Here is a 19,362-nt window from a genome sequence, read left to right as displayed (position 1 = left end):
CCTAGCACTGTATCAAAAACATAAAAAATTTCCCACCTCTTCAACATTTAGATAATACTTTCAAAGTTTATTTTCAAGTTCTCCAATCAAGAAATCCAACAACCTATATTATGTTCTTCCTCCTCATTCCAAAGGTGCCATTTATCTATCCTTCTAAAAACCTCAATTTCTAGGTCTACAAAGTTTCAGCGCAACTCACCCATGAAGCACCCTGACAGTGGACGATTCCATCAGCAGTTTGGTTGGCATCATGCTATGTTGCTGCTTTTTTGTAATAAAGTCAGGTTTATAATTAAACTTCACAGTGTCATTTGAGGAAAAGGAATATCTAAATCCAGATTCCAAAGCTCCATGTACAACTTCTGGAAATGGGCATTCGATTGCAGTAATACACCGAGGGGGAGAGCTACTCTAGATACCAACTTGATTGTCTTTGCTGGTGCCAAATATTGACTTCTCATCTACAAGGTCCAACAGCATTTTTCCCACTCTTTCCAGCCTGGTACTTATAAGTCACCACCATTCCATAGTAATAGCTGTCTCTATTATAACTGCTGTAAAAGTCCTCATTGGAGACGGATGGGGGTAGCGCATAAGGAATAGCTCACAAGGGTGCATGAGAAAAGACAGAATTTAAATTATATATTTTCTGGGAATCTTGTCTTCACTCTTGCAAATCAGACCTCAACTCAGCCTACAGTACACCTATATTACTGAAATTCTGTATCCTAATGTCATATGTGGACCAAAACTGGAAGTAGCAAGATTGAAAGACACATTGAAATGACCTGATGAAAACTCAAAAAGCTATCAGCTGGTCACCAGTCGCCATCTTCAGAAACACAGGACCTATTACAGGAGGTGCCTACTGTGGCTTACATTTGTGAGGAACGTAGTTGGCAGTGTGTGATCTCATGGTTTATTTTTCATTTAAGCATATACTCAATACAAAACAATGTCACCAAAGGAGAGTAATCAAAGGAAAGGTGGTGGGATGGGGGGTTGGGGGTGGTACAGGGGCATGCAAGAAGTGGAAAATCATAGCTCTGTGCCCGGAATTACCTAAACCAAGTGTAATCCTCGCGGGTACTCATTTTGATGTACAGACACCAAATTTTCCTCTAGAAGGGGACAAAAGGATTTTCAAAAGGTTCAATAAGAAGATCATTTTACTCACATTCACAAAAAGGTATTGTAATCCAAGATTACAATATTGTCTGAGAGAACATGTTGCAGCTGTGTCACCAATGAGTGGATTTCTAGACAGGGAATTAAGCGATCATCCCGCAGCTAGGTTAATGTTTTAGAAAAGCCTAGCTCTTTCTGCACAGAAAGAATGGCACAGAGTAGAATATCATGAATGACAGGTAGCCATGATAGATTAAGGTCTCATACAAACAAATCAACAAACTAAAGCCAAATGAAATTACCCCTGGTCAGTAGCAACAGAGCTTTAAAATTGGGAGAAGAGTAGCCCAAACTTGTTTCTTCTAGGGATCTTGTCCAGTGCCTAATACTGAAACAGATCAGGGAGCTCATTCCCTTTTTGCTTATTTATTTTTAAGGAGAGAGGGCAGTTACTCAGGTATGTTTTGGAAGCCTGCTGAATTTTAGTTGGAACTACTGTTCTAATACCCAGGTACCTGGAGACGCCCTTGGAGACCTCCTGCCAACTTGCCCTTCATAACAGGAATACGTAATTGCTGACCCAAACCTGATACCCACGGTTATAATCACAGAACCACTGAGGAATTCTCTAGGACTCTCACAGAATTTACCTACAAGGGAAAACAAACAAAATAAAACAGGATTTTGCATTGGGATTCAGGAGGGGGTTTTGTGTGTTTTATGTGACATCCCAACCTGACTGAACTTGCTGACTAGCCTACTTACATACATTCAAAGAAATCTGTGACATTTAGAAAATCTCTACCTTCCAAAGCATCAGTTAACCCCAAACACTATTTGTTTAAAGCACACAGTCTATATGTCTGAGCATGATGCAAACTTTATTTCAACCATATCTTATAATCCTTGTTTTCATTTTCATGTTCTGTCAGTGGATAGCATCATCTACTACATCTCTGGGCTAAAAGACCTCACAGTTATCATTTCATTTGTGTACTTCCTTCTCTCACCCCTGTCCATCCCTTCCCTTACATTCATTTGGCTATCAAATTTTAGCAACTGGACTCTAGAACTCTTTCCCCAAACTAATCATTCCGACTTGCTGCCATCTCTCTTTGGACAACTGAGTAGCATATCTCTCCCGTCTAACTCTGGTTTCCCTTTGGTTCAGTACATCTGCTACAAAGTTGCACATGTTATTTTTGAAGCACAAATGTGATCATGCCACTCCCCACATTTAAAAATGTACAATGGCTTTCCATGGTTTATAAGACTTTATAGTCCAACACAATTAAGCTCCAACCCACTGAATCAACTGGCATTCCTCAGCAAATGCCCAACGCTACAACCACACTGACTTTCTCTATTGGCCATGAGACATCTTGTTCTTTCCTATCACTCTGCTTTGGCACAGGCTTTCCATCTGCCTGGAATGCCTAGATTTTTCTAATTCTCCTAAATAAAATTTTATTATTTATTCCTCTGTGATCTCATAACACTTTACAAATCAGGGAAATTACATCACAGCAAAGTTTTCTTTCAAGTTAATCTTTACAACTAGATTAGGAATCCCTCAAAAGCAGAGACTATAAGGTTAATTATGTTTCTCTAAGACCTATAATCTAGCCTATTACTACATACCTGGTAGTCACTCAAAAATATTTCTTGGATTGAGTGGAGGAAGAGTAATATTCTTTATCTACAGACTTCAGTCATCACTCAAACACAGTATAAAGACCAAAGTTACAAAGATTAAAGGATAAACAGGGCTGTCCAGTCTGCAATAATCAACCCCCATATTCAATGTTTTCAGTAGTATGAGGAAATGTGGAAGCTCCAGGAGCCTCCTTCACTTGAAACCAATTACTAATTTACTGATCTTTTGCCTTAGAAACAACTAGTTTTCCTATACAGACAAACTAATAGACCAAAAGATGCTTCTATTATAGAATTATTCATGTTTACGGAGTTGCTGAGCATCTGACCATGTGGCAGTCTCTAAGCTGGTGATAGAGAATGACCCTGATATACCCAGGATGCCATTCGAAGTCCCAAGATGTCCCAACGGGAAACTCAAATTCATCAGTCTGAGTTTTAGGCTTAGTAAAATCATAACTTGGCAGGAATTTACACTGACCTGTAGACAAAGAACACAGGAACATCAAAAGTCTAAAATTTCCATTCTGCTTTTGTTTTTTTTTTTTCACTGATTATCCTAACAACTTTAATCTTTAGAATGTAAGCCTAAAATGGGGCAACATTTTTTCTGGGACAAATTAGATATTATACCCCTATGGATGACTATTTAGAGAAGTAACCACAGAGGTTCAAATCCTTTTTTAGCAGAGATTTCAGAGGAAGGGTTGGAGGGCATACTTTTTCATAAAATTCCAGAAAGATCCTGAGGTTGTCCCATCTTCTTAAAACTTTATAAATAAAACTGGAGTGGTCTTCTGGGATAGCATAGAAAACTACAGTACGTTAGAGATCTTGTAAACTCTGCACATGTGTGAGCCTCTAAAATTGCTTTAATGAATTAAAATAACTATCTTTGTCATTAAACCTTTAGGGTTCTAGAGAGAAGACAATCTGTTTATACAAAACTTTATTTTTTCAACCTAGTAGAGTGATACATTTCTTAAGGGAACTTGTTAAATACTTTTTGGCGGGTACTAGATAAAAAGAGCTAGTCATTTCAGGACAGTTTCCTATTACTTAAAATAATAATTTTAATAATGAAATAAACTCATCCTAGCAAATGGGTAATGAATTGTCACACCCATATACTTGAGGATGTATCTGTAAAAGTAATTTTCTGGGTAAGAGAGATCAGGTTTTGGCTTCCCAAATATAGGCACAAGGTATAAGAAGTCAACTGTTCTTCCTGGGCAAAAGCCTTGGCAAAAAAGTGCTAAGCTGCGAAGTCTTCCCAGAATAGCAGTATATCTGAATATCAAACTTATAAATCTCAGTCTTTCTCAAACAAGTCAGAGAAGAGTACAGGTGACAGTCAAAGAATAAACATGGACTAACTTGACACAAGAGCTTCCTCTGCTTCCACAAAGTTGCTTCCACCAACTTCTGTTGGAGAAGTTACATAGACTATACTCAAGAACGGCTATCACTGTTGGGATACAGATCTCACGGCAGTTCCCATTCTATATATTTCCCCAACTCCTTTAGTTTCCTCTGTTAACACCTGCTAATATCACCAAGCGCCTGTTCTGTGAATGACTGAAGGACTCCATAAGGAAAATCACAGTTGGCCTCAATGAAGGCCAAGTTCATGATCCTGTTATTACTTGTACCAGTTAATCCTAATCAAGTGATTTATTCTGCAATCACACATTGTGAATACACACCATACCCCACTGTCCTCATAAGCTGGATAACCAACTTAAATTCATAAGATTTAATCAGCAGTGAAGAAGACCAGGATGGAGCCAAGATGTAGAAGCAGCAGAAAAAGAACAGTGCTTCATAAGATGGCCTTGAAAACTGAAAGGAGACAAAAATCACATTTTCTGAATGGGGAAATACTCATCTCCATGATGATACCAATACCCTCTCATTAGTAATGAAACTGCCAGAATTTCAGGTCACAAGTCAGAACTTCAAGAGGTCGTGTATTCTTCTATCTCATAAAAAGGAAGGTCAGTTCGTGAATCATTTTCTTGAGGGTCACTAAATCTGTCCACACCTTTCTAATATCAGGAGTTAAGTCAGAGTAATAACTGGATCTAAAGTAGATGTCCTGAAGAAGACAGTAACAATACATTCACACATATCTCTCTCAAACCAGAACAGAGATACATTTAACTATTTAATTCCAAGCAACTTGATCTGGAATGGCTTAGAAGAAATTGATTTGCATTGAATGAAGGAAAAATAAATAGGATGATGAAAATAAAGCCAAAAGGGAAATCAGAAAGCAGGTAAGAAGAGAAATTATCATTGACAATGAGAAACATTATTATCAAATTCTTTAGCCCTGCGTTTCCTGGCTATTTGATAATTCATTTTTCTTCGTTTTTTTTTTGTTTTTTTTTTTTTACATGGGCAGGCACCAGGAATAGAACCTGGGTCGCTGGTGTGGCAGGCGAGAACTCTGCCACTGAGCCACGGTCGCACCGCCGGTTATGCATATTAACCGCATAACCCATAATGATGGGTTATGCAGATTAACCAAGGTGCTATCCTAAAAACAAACAAACAAAAAACACGAAAAAAAAAAGCTTAAAATATAAAAAAGATACTATCTAAACATAGGAGATGCACCAGTGAACTCCACTCTCAAGGAATTTGTATTTCAATAGAGGGGATGCACCATAAATAAGCAGATGATGGTATACAGGAAATAAGCAGTGATATATCAAAACATAATGCAGGGTGGGCCACGGTGGCTCAGTGGCAGAGTTCTCACCTGCCGTGCCAGAGACCGGGGTTCGTTTCCCGGTTCCTGCCCATGTAAAAAAAGAAAATAAAAAAACATAATGCAACAGAAGAGAGGACAGGGTACTATGCAACTTCAATTATAATGAGTAAGAAAATATTCTGAAGAAGTGATATTTGAATTGTGACTGAGGATAAGAAGAGGCCAATCAGCAAAACGCTGGGTAAAACATTTTAGGTAGAGGCCTAACAGCAGGGATGGATTTGGTATGCTTCAGGAATAGACAGATGGCAAGTGAGGCTGGAATTTAGTGAGCAAAGCTGAATGGTATGAGATAAAGTTAGAAATCTCAGCAAGTGGCGTCATCTAAGCCTTCTTAGGCTAGAGTAATTTATTATGCTGAATGGAAGTCATTGGAGAAGTTCAGCAGGAGAGTGACATGACCTGATTTACATTTTTAAAAGAATAATCTAGCAATTGAGCAGAGAATAGATAGGATTGCTACTTTTAGAAGCAGGGAATGAGTCTGGTCTAGAAGCTATCATAGAATTTCAGGCATAAAACAGGCTTGGTACATAGGAAGGCAGTGAGAATTTGGAATACATTTTGGAAGTAAAGTAGGCAGGACTTTTTGTTGTATTAGATATGGAGCTCAGGAAATAGGAGAATTCAATATTGACTTCATGGTTTTGACTTGAGCTATCTGATTGATGGTAATACCATATACCAAGATGGAAGTGTATATGTGTGTATATGTGGGCTCAGACTTGGTATATTTAGCACATTCACTAGGCATCAGATGGAGATGCCAAGTAGGAAGTTAGATGTATAAATTTGCAGCTCAGGAGAGAGGTCAGTTCTATAGACAATAAGTTTGAATTATGAACAGATCAATGATATTTAGTGATGAGATCATCTAGGAAGAAGGTCTGGAGAATGACAGAAGTGGCCCTCAGCTGAGCCCCAAGACCTTCTCATATATAGAGATAATGAAGAAGAGACTAAAAGTAACAACAGAGGTATAGAAAATGGGGTAGGTGTATCTTATTTTGGAAGGTAAGAGTGGAAACTGTTTTAAAAAGGAAGAGATGGTCAGCTTGCTGCTAAAAGACTGAGAAAAGTGAGGATAGAAAAGTGACCATTGGATTTGTCAGCATAGAAGTCAGTGGTGGCCCTGCCAAGGGTAGCTTCAGGCAAATGGTGCGGACAGAAGGCTTTCTGGAGTGGGTTAAGGAGATAAAGAAACATGAGAAAGAAGTCAATGGAAAGTTTTGCTGGGAAGGATGAGACAAGGGGCATAAAAATAGAGCTCCACTAGGGTTGTGAGATGGTCCCTCCCCTCATAAAGGATATCCTGGGTCATATTTAAAAGCTGGCCGAGAGTAGCCAACAGAGAGGGACAACTGATGACGGATGGCACTAGACAAGGAAAGTCCTTTCAAAGGCAAGAGGTGATGCATACAGAAAGAGGAGTTGGCTTTGGTCAGGAAAAAGATACTTCTTCCACTGTTACAGGAGGAAAAAGAACATACGTATTTATCAGGTTACTAGTTACACGCCAGTGCTAGGGATTCAGCAGGCAACAAGACTGGTAAAGGTCTGGCTGTCAATGGAATTTGTATTCCAATGAGGAAGCAGGCAACAAACAGGTAAGGAAACGGAGTTGTTGACAATAGAATGCTACTGTGTCACAGAGATGCAGGACTGGGATACAGGACTACTTTAGGTAAAAGTCAGAGAAGAGAGACATAAGCTGAGAACTGAGAGTCCATAAGGAGCTAGGCAAGGGATGATCTGCAGGCAGTGTTTAAATCAACAGAGGGAACACCTAGTGCAAAGGCTAAGCAAATCTGGCTGTATTCAAGGTAGAGAAAGAAGACTAGGGTGGCTCCAGCAAAGGGAGTGAGGGGGTAGCATAGAGAATTTCAGAGAGAGGCAGAGGCTTTGTAGGATAAGGAGCTGGATATTATTCTAAAATGATGGGAAGTCCTTGGGAAGTTTTAAATAACGAAGAAACCAGATGGAGGTAGGTTTATAGATCAGGTGATTGGAAAATGAGGGAATTCCTGCTTATTTTGTTTTCTCAGGGTAAGTTAAGGTGAGGCTGTCAGTATGTGGGAGATTTGAAATGGTTTGTGCAAAAAAGATAAACAGAGAGACTCTAAGAAGGAAATTTGCTTCCCACATGATCTTGCCCAAAGCAATGAGCTCTGCAGACACTTGTTTCAGAATCTTCCAGAGAGCTTGTTAAAACTTCAGCTCCCTGGGCTGCACTTCAAATCTATTATTCTCTGGAGGATAGGGTGGGACCCAGGAATAAGCTTTTTAAATAAACACCTCAGAGTTTCTCCAGCATGCTCAAATGCAGGAACTGGCCAGAGCTGAGAGGTGGGTGTGAGGTGAGCGCACCAGAGGAATAAAAATCGTGAGGGGAAGTGGGCTAGGCATGAGCCAGAGTCACTGGGGTGTGAGACAGGCAAGAAGATGAGCAGTGCTTATGGGGGAGGAGGCGGCATGAAAGCAGGAGGGGCATGTTTAGGTGAGAGCAAACTAAAAAGGGCTTCAAAGGCTGAAGAGAATCAATCTTTATCCCACACAGGCAGGAGGGAACCCTTCTAGGTTTTTGAGCAAGGGAGTAGAATAATAACTTTTTTCTTTTTTTTAATTTTGGCTTTTGCAATTGGAAAGGTTAAGGAGACTGGTATCAGAGCCATCTGTAAGAGAAGAGGTTGTTACGCAGCTTAACACAATGCTTAAGTTTAGCATATTGGTGTAAGAATGATAAAGAGACAAATCAAGCAAGCAAATCATCCACAACAGGTGAAAGGTTCACCTGGCCTTTCCCATGTCTAATGTGAACTCACGGGGCAATGGTCCTGCTCTGGTAAAGGGTACTACTTAGAGAGGGGTGATCAATCAGCAGGGCGGATGAAAAATGTGATTTTCAATGGATAATTTCCTCTTCGAAATTTGGAAATGGGAACGGGATGCTGGTGAGTGGTCAGGTGCGGCGAGCAGCCACGTGGAGGTGTTGAGAAGGTTGTGGCTGTGCATTGGTTCAAAGGGAGATATAACGTAGAAAATGGGAGCAGAGATGAAGCTAGGCTCCGGGAAATGTTTGGTTAAAGGTCGGGAGAAAGTTAACTGTCAGGAAGGCAGACAGAGTAGGCTGCAACAGAACCAATATATACAAGATTCCAGACAGCTTAAGCACTGGTTCCATAAAAGAGTTCCGCACAGCAGCCTTACTATGGAAATTTAATAGTTAAAACTAGTAACTGATTTTCATTTGCCTCATTTCATCTGACATTCGGGGCAATTCAGTGAGGTGGTAGGATTGCTTGACACTAGCTTCATTTCATCAGTGAAGAAATTGAGGATGAGGGAGCTAAAGACTGGCCTAAAGCCATCCAGTTATTGAGGTTTGCAGGTAATAAAGCAGGAATTCATTTTACCCTTGACGTCATTAGAAAATTAGACCATTTTTCTGCCAAGAGACTCTAATCTTAACAAAATATGCTATTTAAAAATTAAGCCCATCCGAAAAAGAAAAAAGTTAAATGTTGAATGAGATCCCCTGGAAGCGCTCCTCATTATGACAATAAATAATGTGGAAGAGGACTGTAGTTGTTATTCATGTCTCGGTATTTCCAAATAACTCGAGATATTTAACGTTTAGGATCTCTTTACCAATATCACATGAAAGTTGAGAGAGGGAGAGAGGGAGAGGGAGAGAGGGAGAGGGAGAGAGGGAGAGGGAGAGAGGGAGAGGGAGAGAGGGAGAGGGAGAGAGAGAGGGAGAGAGAGAGAGAGAGAGACAGGGACAGGGAGACAGACAGCATTCTTTTTATTTAGGGAAGGGAGAGGGAGGCTCTGCTCGGAGGTCGGTGTAAACAGAAGCACCGCGTGGCCGAGCATGCTGCCGGCGTGTTTGCCCGGCCTAGGAACGGGTTTCGCCGAAAGTAGAGCGCTCGCAGCCTCCGAGATCCACACCGGGAGCCGGGAGTCCAGAAAGGACAGAGCCAGCACGCAGCCGGCCACACCGGGCATCATACAGGGACCAATCTGGTGCAGCCTCCAGTTCTGGTGGTCCCAGCTCCCGGAAGAGCGAGGTGGGGAACTCGGGGCTAGGAGATCTCCGTGGGGGACGCGGGGAGGGAGAGGATCTCACAAAGGTAGCCCGAGGCAGGCAAGCCTCTCGCCTTCTCGCCTTTGACTGCCTGGCAGCGCCGCACAGATGCTTTCCCTGCCCCAGACGCATCCCTACCTCCGTGCTCCCCCTCCCAGCTCACCGAAGACCCCTGGAGCGATGAGAGCCAAGACAACCCAGAGCGGGCCCGCGGCGCCCATGCCACTGCTGGAGCTCCAGCGGCGCGATGCGTTCCGAGCCCCGCAAGCCTCGGCAGCTCCGGAAGGACAGAGCAGGGTAAGAGGCAGCTGCCAGCAACAGGAGGTGGGCTCTTAAATAGCTTCTGGTACCACGTGCTAGGTTTGCGCGCACACCTGCAGGCTGCCGGGGGACTGCTTGGAAGAGGCGGGGAGTGGCAAGTGGCGGCAGTAGGCGGTGGGCGGGAGGAGGAACTCCGACCGAGTGTTTGGCTCAGATTTTCTCTCTTGCGCGGTGGCTTTCCAACTTTTGTGGCCGCGTAAGCCGGTTAACCCATTTATATCTCTCGAGAGCTGAAACAAAAGTTTCACAGGACAGAACTCGCCGTTACTAATCTGCAGGCTCGCTATTCTAACTTGGTCTGTTCTATTTTTTTCTCTTAAAATTCTGATTTGGATCCATTAAACTGATTTCAAAACCTATTAATGCGTGCATTCCCGTTTTGGAAAAATACTTAGAGAAGAAACTTGTGAACAGCAGCACCTCTGTTATGTCTTTTGTATTTTGAAGTATTTCTATAGAAAGTTGCAGAATAGTACAAAGAACTCCCATATATCCATCTCCCCAAATGTTAACATTTCCTATATGTTTTTACCATATACACACATATAAATACGTGATTATATAATTATAATTACTAATAATGTAATTATATTGTATTAAATATGTAATAATTATATAATTAAAATTGGAACTGTTTGAGATAAATTACAGGCATGCCACCCCCTTCTCTAAATACTTTAATGTGCATTTCCTAAAATCAAGGGCATCCTCTTACATAACTTCAGTGCAATGAGTAAGACCAGGAATTTAACCTTGGTTGGATATTATTATCTAAGCCACAGCTGGTATTCAAAATTTGCCAATTGTCTCAATAATGTTCATTACAGCAAAAGGGAAATAAACTTTTTTTCCGGCCCAGGTTTAATCCAGAACCACGCGTTGCATATAATTGTCATGTCTTTTTCCCCATTTTAACTGGAAAAAGTCCTCAGTCTTTTTTGTCTTTCATGATCTTGACATTTTAGAAGACAACACCACACTTAATTTTGTAGAAGGTCCCTTAAATTTGCTATCTATTGCAGCATAACAAATTACTCTTAGGCAAGAATAAATATTTTCTAATCTCACACAGTTTCCGTGGGTCAGGAATTTGAGAAGAGTTTTCTGGGTGATTCAGGCTTGGGGTCTGTCATGAGATTGCACTGAAGAGATCAGCCAGAGCTGCCGTCATTTGGAGGTTTGACTGGGACCCAAGGATCCACTTCTGAGATGCTCCCTCACAGGCTGTTGGCTGGAGACCTCAGATGCCTGTCCTGTGGTCCTGCCATAGGGCTGTCTGAATGCCTCCGGGACATGGCACCTGGCTTTCCCCAAAGCCAGAGAGAAATTTAGAATATGCTGTGCTTTTTATGAACTCACCTCAGAAGTCACACTGTGTTATTTCCACAAAATCCTCTTGGATGCACAATCAGCCCTTTTCAATGTGGAAGGGCACTACATGTGGGTGGAAATAGAGCTAGGAGGGGTAGGGACTGTCAGGGGCCATTCTGGAGGCTGGCTACCAATGTGGGTTTCTCTGGTGTTTCCTCATTGTTAGCTTCATGTTATGCGTTTTTTGGTAGGAATACCACAGAGCGACTGTTTGTCTTTTTAGTGCATCATAGCAGAAGGCATGTGAGGTGTGTATCCTATTACAGGCAATGTTAACGTTGATCACTCAGTGAAGGTGAAGGTGGTATCGGCCAGGTTTCTCTATTGTAACTGGTTTTATCTTTGTAATGAATAAGTATCTTGTTGGGAGATGGTTTGAAAATATGTAGATATCTCATTTTCCATCAAATTTTCACCCACAATTTTTTTTATCATCACAATTGACTTTTTTTCTTCTTTTGTGAAAATAACATATATACAAAAAAGAAATACATTTCAAAGCACATAGCAACTATTAGTTGTAGAACAGATTTCAGAGTTTGGTATGGGTCACAATTCCACATTTTTAGATTTTTTACTAGTTGATCCCAGACACTGGGTATTAAAAGAAATATCAAAATAATGATTCAGCAATCATACTCATTTGTTAAACCCAACCTTCTCTGTATTTTCCCACCATTATCATCTTCCTCCCACTCTTTAGGGGTATTTGGGCTATGCCTATTCTAACTTCTTAATGTTGGAAGGGACTGTTGATAATATGGCATAGGGGGATGGAACTAGTTGATGTTCTGGAGAGGCTGGCCCCTCTGCATTCACTACCTATCTAGTCTGGGGACCCAATTGGAGGTTTCTGGAAAGTTACCCTAGTATGTGGAACCTTTGGAGAATCTTATATATTGCCTTAGATGTTCTTTAGGATTGGCAGGAATGGTTTTGGTTGGAGTTTGGCAAGCTATTATTGGTAGCAATGTCCAACTGAAGCTTGCATAAGAGTGACCTCCAGAGTAGCCTCTTGACTCTATTTGAACTCTCTCAGCCACTGATACCTTACCTGTTACACTTATTTTCCCCCTTTTGGTCAGGATGGCATTGTTGATCCAATGGTGCCAGGGCCAGGCTCATACCGGGGAGTCATATCCCATGCCCTTAGGGAGAATTTCACCCCTGGATATAATGTCCCACCTAGAGGGGAAGGCAATGATTTCACTTGGAGAGTTGTTCACCCACTAATTTTAGTATCCATTGATGATTCTTCCCTGAATCAGTTATTACTATCATGGCTGTCAAATGATATTTTCGAATTCAATAATTTATTCTATATTCATGAGTTGACATCCTAATGTTGAGGAAGAACTTTCCCTTCTCCTCCATTTACATTTATGTATTTATATCAATATGAATTTTATTCAGTGGGTCATAATCCATTATTATCATTATTTTGATGCTCAGATTGTCCCTGATTTGGCCAATGGGAGCCCTCAAAGCAACTCCAGCATCACTTTAACCTGTTGCTATTATGTGTTAAGCATTTCCTTTTTCTGCCATAACAAGGAGCCCCAGGATCACCTTGTACTTTTCTAGCCCCAGTCCTGAAACTTGCCACTTTTCCAAGGAATATTGGTTCCTTTCAGTGAAGAAGGATACATAGAACCAAGATCTGGATGCTAAGTGTGTATATTGCTGCTGGAGTATCCTTGCTTCCACACCCTCCCAGCAGACAGAGAAGGAAAAATACCTGTGAATGTCTATTCCTATACCTACTTAAATCTATTTCTCTATGCATTGATATCTAAATTATGTTTTCCTATCAGGACTTCCAATTCCAATCCGATACCACAATATTCATTCTGTCCTTCCCTCTTTTCCTATTGGTAACTCCCTTCTCACAACAGTGAGACTCCCACGTACCATTGTCCATACTGTGTGTATCTATTTGCTCAGTCCTGGAACACACAGAAAGTAGCTTTAGAATTGCTTACCCATACAATGAGGAAAAGCAAACCTACCAGCTTTCATTGTTTTTGTTTTGTTTTTAGCCTGAGAGTATAAAAACATCATTGCTGTGTTCAGAAGTTACTTGGGATAATTATTTCCTTTCAGTGTGGGTATGTTATCATTCAAAATTTAGTTGGATTCGTTTGTTTCTCTTTTTATTCCATTTAGTTTTCCCCCATGTTTCTTGATGTTTTTTTTTGCATAGACGAAATATTAACATAGCTCCAAACGCCAGAATTATATAAAAAGGTATGATATAAGGAGACTCTCCCCTCCAAGTCTGTCAAAAACAGTCTCCTACAAGGCTCTTCTCAAATTCCAGATGGAATTCTAGCAAGTTAGGTCGATTAGTGCATTGTGAATGATTGCTGTACGAACCACTGGTGGACTGCATCAGACATGCCGTTGGTCGTGAGCACAAGGTCCTGCTGAGAGATTTAGTTCTAGAGAAAAATCTGTCCTTCCTAGATGAAGACCAGCTCCGTGCAAAGGGTTATGGCAGAACACCAGGCTTTATTTTATAAGTACCAGTTGTAATGCTTTGACCCTTAGCTGTAGAAGGGCACACAATTCACTTGATTGGTGATAAAGCCTCGTTTGATGAGGCCTACCTGCGTGATTAGTTCTGGAGCTATTGGAATAGATTTGGGCCATGTTTGGCCATCTATTGATATGGACTTATCCATGAGCTGGACTGTAACTGGGAGAGAGGCATCCTGCTCAAAGCCTGTTTCTCCATGAACATTGTTACCTTATGCCATAGCTTAGCTTCACCCGGATGACCCCAGAAGAAAAGCTAGCAGGCAAAGGTGAATCCGGAAGCAATTTTCTTTTCCTGCAGTGTAAACTCCTGGCAACATCTGCCATGAACTTCAGCTGCACTCTTGCTGACCATGGTCACACCACTACCTCTACAGACAAACATAGCAAGAGTTTCTGTTTTCCTTCATCTTTTGCTGATTAAACAGCCAAGAATTACAGACAACCCGCTCATTATCAGCAGTTCTGTCTCTGTCAAACAGTTAGATTACAGGCAATCATAATCTTCCTTCCGGATGTTTTCTTCTTGTATCATGAGCGAAAGGAAAAGTATGGGGACTGTAAGGTGTGATTTTTCAATTTTCTTCCCAGTTACTGAATTACCCACTTATTTTTTTCTAAGCCCCCATTCATAGTCTCTCCTTCTCCTTTCTCTTCATGTACACTCACAGATAATCAGTGTTGTATTACAGTCATGGAATAATCTAGCACAAACCTAGAAAAGCTGAAGACATGAAGTCTGAAACTAAATTTTTGCTCTCATCTGCTGGGCTGCAGTATGGTAGCATGTGTTGTGTGCTTGTTTTGCCCAATATTTGCAGTTTCCTGACTTGTGTGGCATTAAGCCAAGCTACCAAAAAGAAAAATTTATGGGAATTTCTTCTTTTTATAATACCTATTTGAACACCAAACACTTTACATTTACCTAATTAAAAAGTGTTAGTTACATTGTGTCTGGTAACCACATTAGTTCTTTGGATTAGGGGTTAGGGGCAGACCATTGAAGCTTAGTGCCAGCATTGACCAGTTGATTGGTAAACATGTCCAGTTGTTAGTATGTTTGTTACCCAGTGTTTCCATGAGCAATATTTTTTAAAAGCACATTTGGTACACTGCTTGCTATATGCATGTTGTACCTAAAAATTATATAATGTTGAAATAATTTAGGCAATAGAAATGTTAAGCTTTAAATAAAGAATAACCAAAAAGTAAATAAATAAAAAGGAAAATATATGATTTGAGAAGTTTCACTTCTCCATCTCTTCTATGCCTACCCACTTCCTTTCTATTCCATTTGCACCTATCCCTCCATCAGTATCTATGTTTGTTTGATGCTGTTATGTACCCCAGAAAAGACCATGTTTTTTAAAAATCCATTCCTGCGGGTTCCTTTGATTGGGTTATTTCAAATGAGATGTGACCCACCTCATTCAAGATGGGTCTTAATCTTTTTGCTGGAGTCCTAAGAAGATGAGACACATACAGAAACTATGAGTTGAAATTCAGAGAAGCATGCAGAGAAGCTCACAGAAAAAGCCCCAGAGAAACGGAGAGGCAGGGACATGTCAGAGAAGCTAAGAGAGAGAGAAGCTAAAAGAGAAAAACATGCAGCCAGAAGCTGGAAGCAGTGAAACCCAGGAGAGAAGCACCAGCAGACATAAGCCATGTACCTTCTCATGTGACAAGTGTTCTGGGTGCCAGCAACCTGATTTCGGAGTCCAGTATCATCCTGTTAATGACTTGAGTTGGGACATTTTCACAGCCTAAGTTCTGTAAATTGTAAGCCAATAAATCCATACTGTAAAAGCCAGGTCATTTCTCGTATATTGCATTCTGACAGCTTTACCCAACCAAAGCACTACCCAATTTCAGTAGTTTCTGATTTATCTGTCTTCTTTCTTTTTGACCAAATGAGTAGACACATGTCCTCTTATTTCTGTTTATTTATTTCATAAAAGCATGCCATAGATACTTTTTGCACTTTGATCACTCATTTAACAAATATGCGAGAATTCATTCCACATAAATTCAGAGATATTCCTCATTCATTTTTACAGTTGCATAGTATTTCAATGTGTGGATGTACCATATTTTTTTCAACCATTTACCTATATATGGACATTTAAGTTGTTTCTTTGTAATATTTTATAATTGCAAGCAATGCTGTAAGGAATAACCTTATGCATATGGATTTTCCTCTCGTTGGAGACGTATCGTCAGTGCAAATTCCTACTGGTGGGATTGCTGAGTTAAAAGGTAAACACAGATGTAGTACATAGAAGTAAATTCCCTCAATGAGAGTTGTACCAATTTACATTCCTACCACCAATGTATGAGAGAATTTGTTTCCCCAAAGCCTCAAGAACCAAATGTGTTGTCGTATTATTTAATTTTAGCCATATGATAGATGAGAAATTATGCATCAGTATAGTTTTAATTTATATTTCTCTTATTATGAGTAAACTCAAACGTATTTGCATAGGTTTAAGAGTCATTTAAAATTTTTTGTGAATTCTTTCTATTAGTTTTTGGCTTGTCCCCATCAAGTTTTAAAAATTCTTTATACATATATATTATATATATATATATATATATATATATATATTAGTATTAGGATCATTAGTTCTTTATCTGTGATGTATTTTGCATATATTTTCTTCCAGGTTTGCAGTTTTCTTTTGACTTTGTTTATGATGATTTTGACTTATTAATTTTTTAAAATTTTTATATAATCAAGTTTATCAGTCTTTCATTTTCTGTGGATTATGAGCCTTAATCTACACCCAGGCTATAGGGTCTTTCATGTATGTTTTTTCTTACAGTTCTATGGTTTCATTTATTTTATCGTTAAATTCCTGATCTATTTGGTATTGATTTTTGTGCTCTTTCTGTGATTTCCAATATACATTCTTATGCAAATCAAAGCCTCCTACCTACACCAAAAACTAAGTTCTTGGCTGGTAAGTGCGCTTGCTCAGTGTCTTATATCTTACTGGGAACCTGTTAAATCTGTTCCTATTCTGTCAGAAAAAAGAAAATCACTCATTTCTGCTCAAACTTTCTAATCATTTCCTATCTCATTCAAAATAAAAACTGAAGTCTTAACTCTGGCCTACAGTCCCCTCCATGATCTGTTCCCTTTAACCTCTCTGAATTCATCTTCAGCCACTTGCCCTCTCTTCTTTCCCCTCTGGCCACACAGCCTCTGTTTTCTAGAATGCAGTCCTTGTGCTCTGACTGTGCTGTCTGCCCTCTGGGATCTTGTTTGCTCGGCCTGGGATGTTTTTCCCTGGATATCCAAATGGCCAATCCCTCATTTCTTCCCAAATTTCACTCAAAAGACACCTTCTTTGGGAGGTCTTTCCTAAACAACCTATCTTACATTTTTTTTACCTGCCCTTCCTTTTATATTCCTTTTCCTGATCTATTATTTTCCTCTTTAGCACTAAACACTACTGAACACATTATATATTTACAGCTATCTTGGTTTTGTTTGTCTCTGTCCAGTGTAAAACCCATGAAGGTAGGATGCTTTTGTCTGTCTATCTGTTTTTCCTTGACCAAACCCTTAGTTCCAAGATTATTGCCTGGTACATAGTTGACACGCAATAGAAATTTGCTGAATGAATAAATACATGAATTCAATGGGGAAATGGAGATTCTGTGTAGGTTGAACACCCTGGCCTACAGTTTAGACATTAGAATGCATTGGAAAGATGCTGTAATTATTTTATAATAAAGAAATCCAGAAGAAATATGGGTTTTTGCCAAGGGGGCAACTAAAAGTATTTTAAAAAGGCCGAAACTGGAGCAGTGAGTTAAAGGCATACACAAAAGGCAGTTGCCCTGAGAGCAAATGTCAATTTTTCAACAATGGGGAGACTAAATTTTATGTAGGGATTTGTACATGATTGGAGATTTGACCTAAAATTACTGAATTAATAATAAAATAATTAATAAGAAAGCAATTAAATTATTGATTTAACCTGGAAGGGGTTATTGTGGTCTTCTACTGTCTGACAGAAAGAAACACTGCCCTCTTTAGAGGATGTGCCCTTGATGGAGGCTGTCAAATTTTTCACAGGTTAAGATAAATCAAATATAAACTCACAGACAAAAGAGTTAATAAAATGCAACAGCCAGGGCGATGTGACGGTGGCTCAGTGCAGAATTCTTGCCTGCCATGCTGGAGACCTGGTTTGATTCCTGGTGCCTGCCCATGCAAAAAAAAGAAGAAAAGAAAATAATAAAATGTGACAACCAAAAAAAAAAAAAAAACCAACCCTTTTAACTAAACAACCCTTTTAACTAAATAGAATTAAAAAGAAACTTCCTTAGCCTGATAAAGATATTTGCAAAACCCCTACAGCAATTATCATTCATTCTAGTGAAATTTAGAAGAATTACATTTTAAATTGGGCTCATTTTAAATCCAAAGAAGACAAGAGGCTTACTAAAAGTGCATATCCAACAATAAATATAATAAAATATGTGAAGAATTTTTAAGGAGAAGATTGTAAAATGTTTTTTTATAGAAATTGAATTAGATCTAAACATATGAATAAATAAGCACACTCATGGAAAGGAATAATTGGTAAAGAAAATATATCAGCTCTCTCCAAACTGATCTGTAGATTTCATGCAATTTTGGTAAAAATGTCAGCGTTTTTGAAGGAACTTAGCAATGTCATTCTTAAATATATAAGGACAAGCAAAAAGGCAAGAATAACCAAAGAAATACTTGATGATAGTTATTCTATTAGGTATCAAGACTTATTATAAATTCTTAATAGTAAAGTGTGGTATTGGTGAATAGATACACAATTAGATTAATAGAAAAGAGAAAGACCTCATGTAAAGAAAGTAGATATTCGATTTGGGTAGCACTAAATCTTGAAATATTAGACTGTTCACTAAAATACTGTGGAGACAGTTATACACAAGGAAGTTATGAAATTGGATCCTGACCTCATACATTAAATCAGTTCCCAATGCATAAAGGCTTACATGTGAAATGTAAGACATTAAAACATTCCTAAGAAAATAAATGAGAGTATTTCTGTATTTTGGGGTAAGGGTGTATTTCTTATAACAGACATAAAAATGGAAAAGATTGATGAATCCACTGTATTAAAAATATTATCAAAAGATACTACTAAAAGAGTAAACTTACCTAAGACATTTGCAACACATAACTTAAAAAAAGATTATTATGAAAAATAAAGAGCTCCTGAATATCAATTAGAAAAAAATCCTAGCAGAAAAGTAGACAAAATAATGGAATTCTATTTTCAGTAATATTATATCGTAGCTTAATTGGGTCAATCATTCCACTTAAAATAATTCTCAGTACTGGCATGTGTGTGTGTGTGTGTATAAATATATATGTAAATATGTAGCACCGATTAAAAGACAGAGAAGGAGAAAGAGAGAAATCAAAATATCACCTTTATTACTAATAAATCTACACCCCTCCCCCAAG

The 19,362-nt window shown here is 39.3% G+C and overlaps 1 protein-coding gene and 1 pseudogene across 3 annotated transcripts in view; one reads left to right on the top strand and one right to left on the bottom strand.

The window, feature by feature from the left end:
• CR2 (complement C3d receptor 2) overlaps window positions 1-10,056 on the bottom strand; it is a 36,931-nt gene extending 26,875 nt beyond the window's left edge. For 2 of the 3 annotated variants that reach the window (XM_077157656.1, XM_077157657.1), the window contains exon 1: window positions 9,814-10,055. In XM_077157656.1, the coding sequence (XP_077013771.1) occupies window positions 9,814-9,871 (58 nt within the window). In that variant the 5' untranslated portion in view covers window positions 9,872-10,055. Of the gene's footprint in view, window positions 1-9,813 lie in introns of all 3 variants that reach the window. The other variant, XM_077157658.1, reaches the window with a different exon arrangement.
• LOC143680277 (CDAN1-interacting nuclease 1 pseudogene) lies at window positions 9,898-14,196 on the top strand (annotated as a pseudogene).
• The last annotated feature ends 5,166 nt before the right edge of the window (window positions 14,197-19,362 follow it).

This window comes from Tamandua tetradactyla, chromosome 4, assembly GCF_023851605.1.
Source record: "Tamandua tetradactyla isolate mTamTet1 chromosome 4, mTamTet1.pri, whole genome shotgun sequence".
NCBI classification, from domain to species: Eukaryota; Metazoa; Chordata; class Mammalia; order Pilosa; family Myrmecophagidae; genus Tamandua; species Tamandua tetradactyla.
Note: the sequence above shows the minus strand (reverse complement) of the source record. Positions and strands in the feature narration are given on the sequence as shown.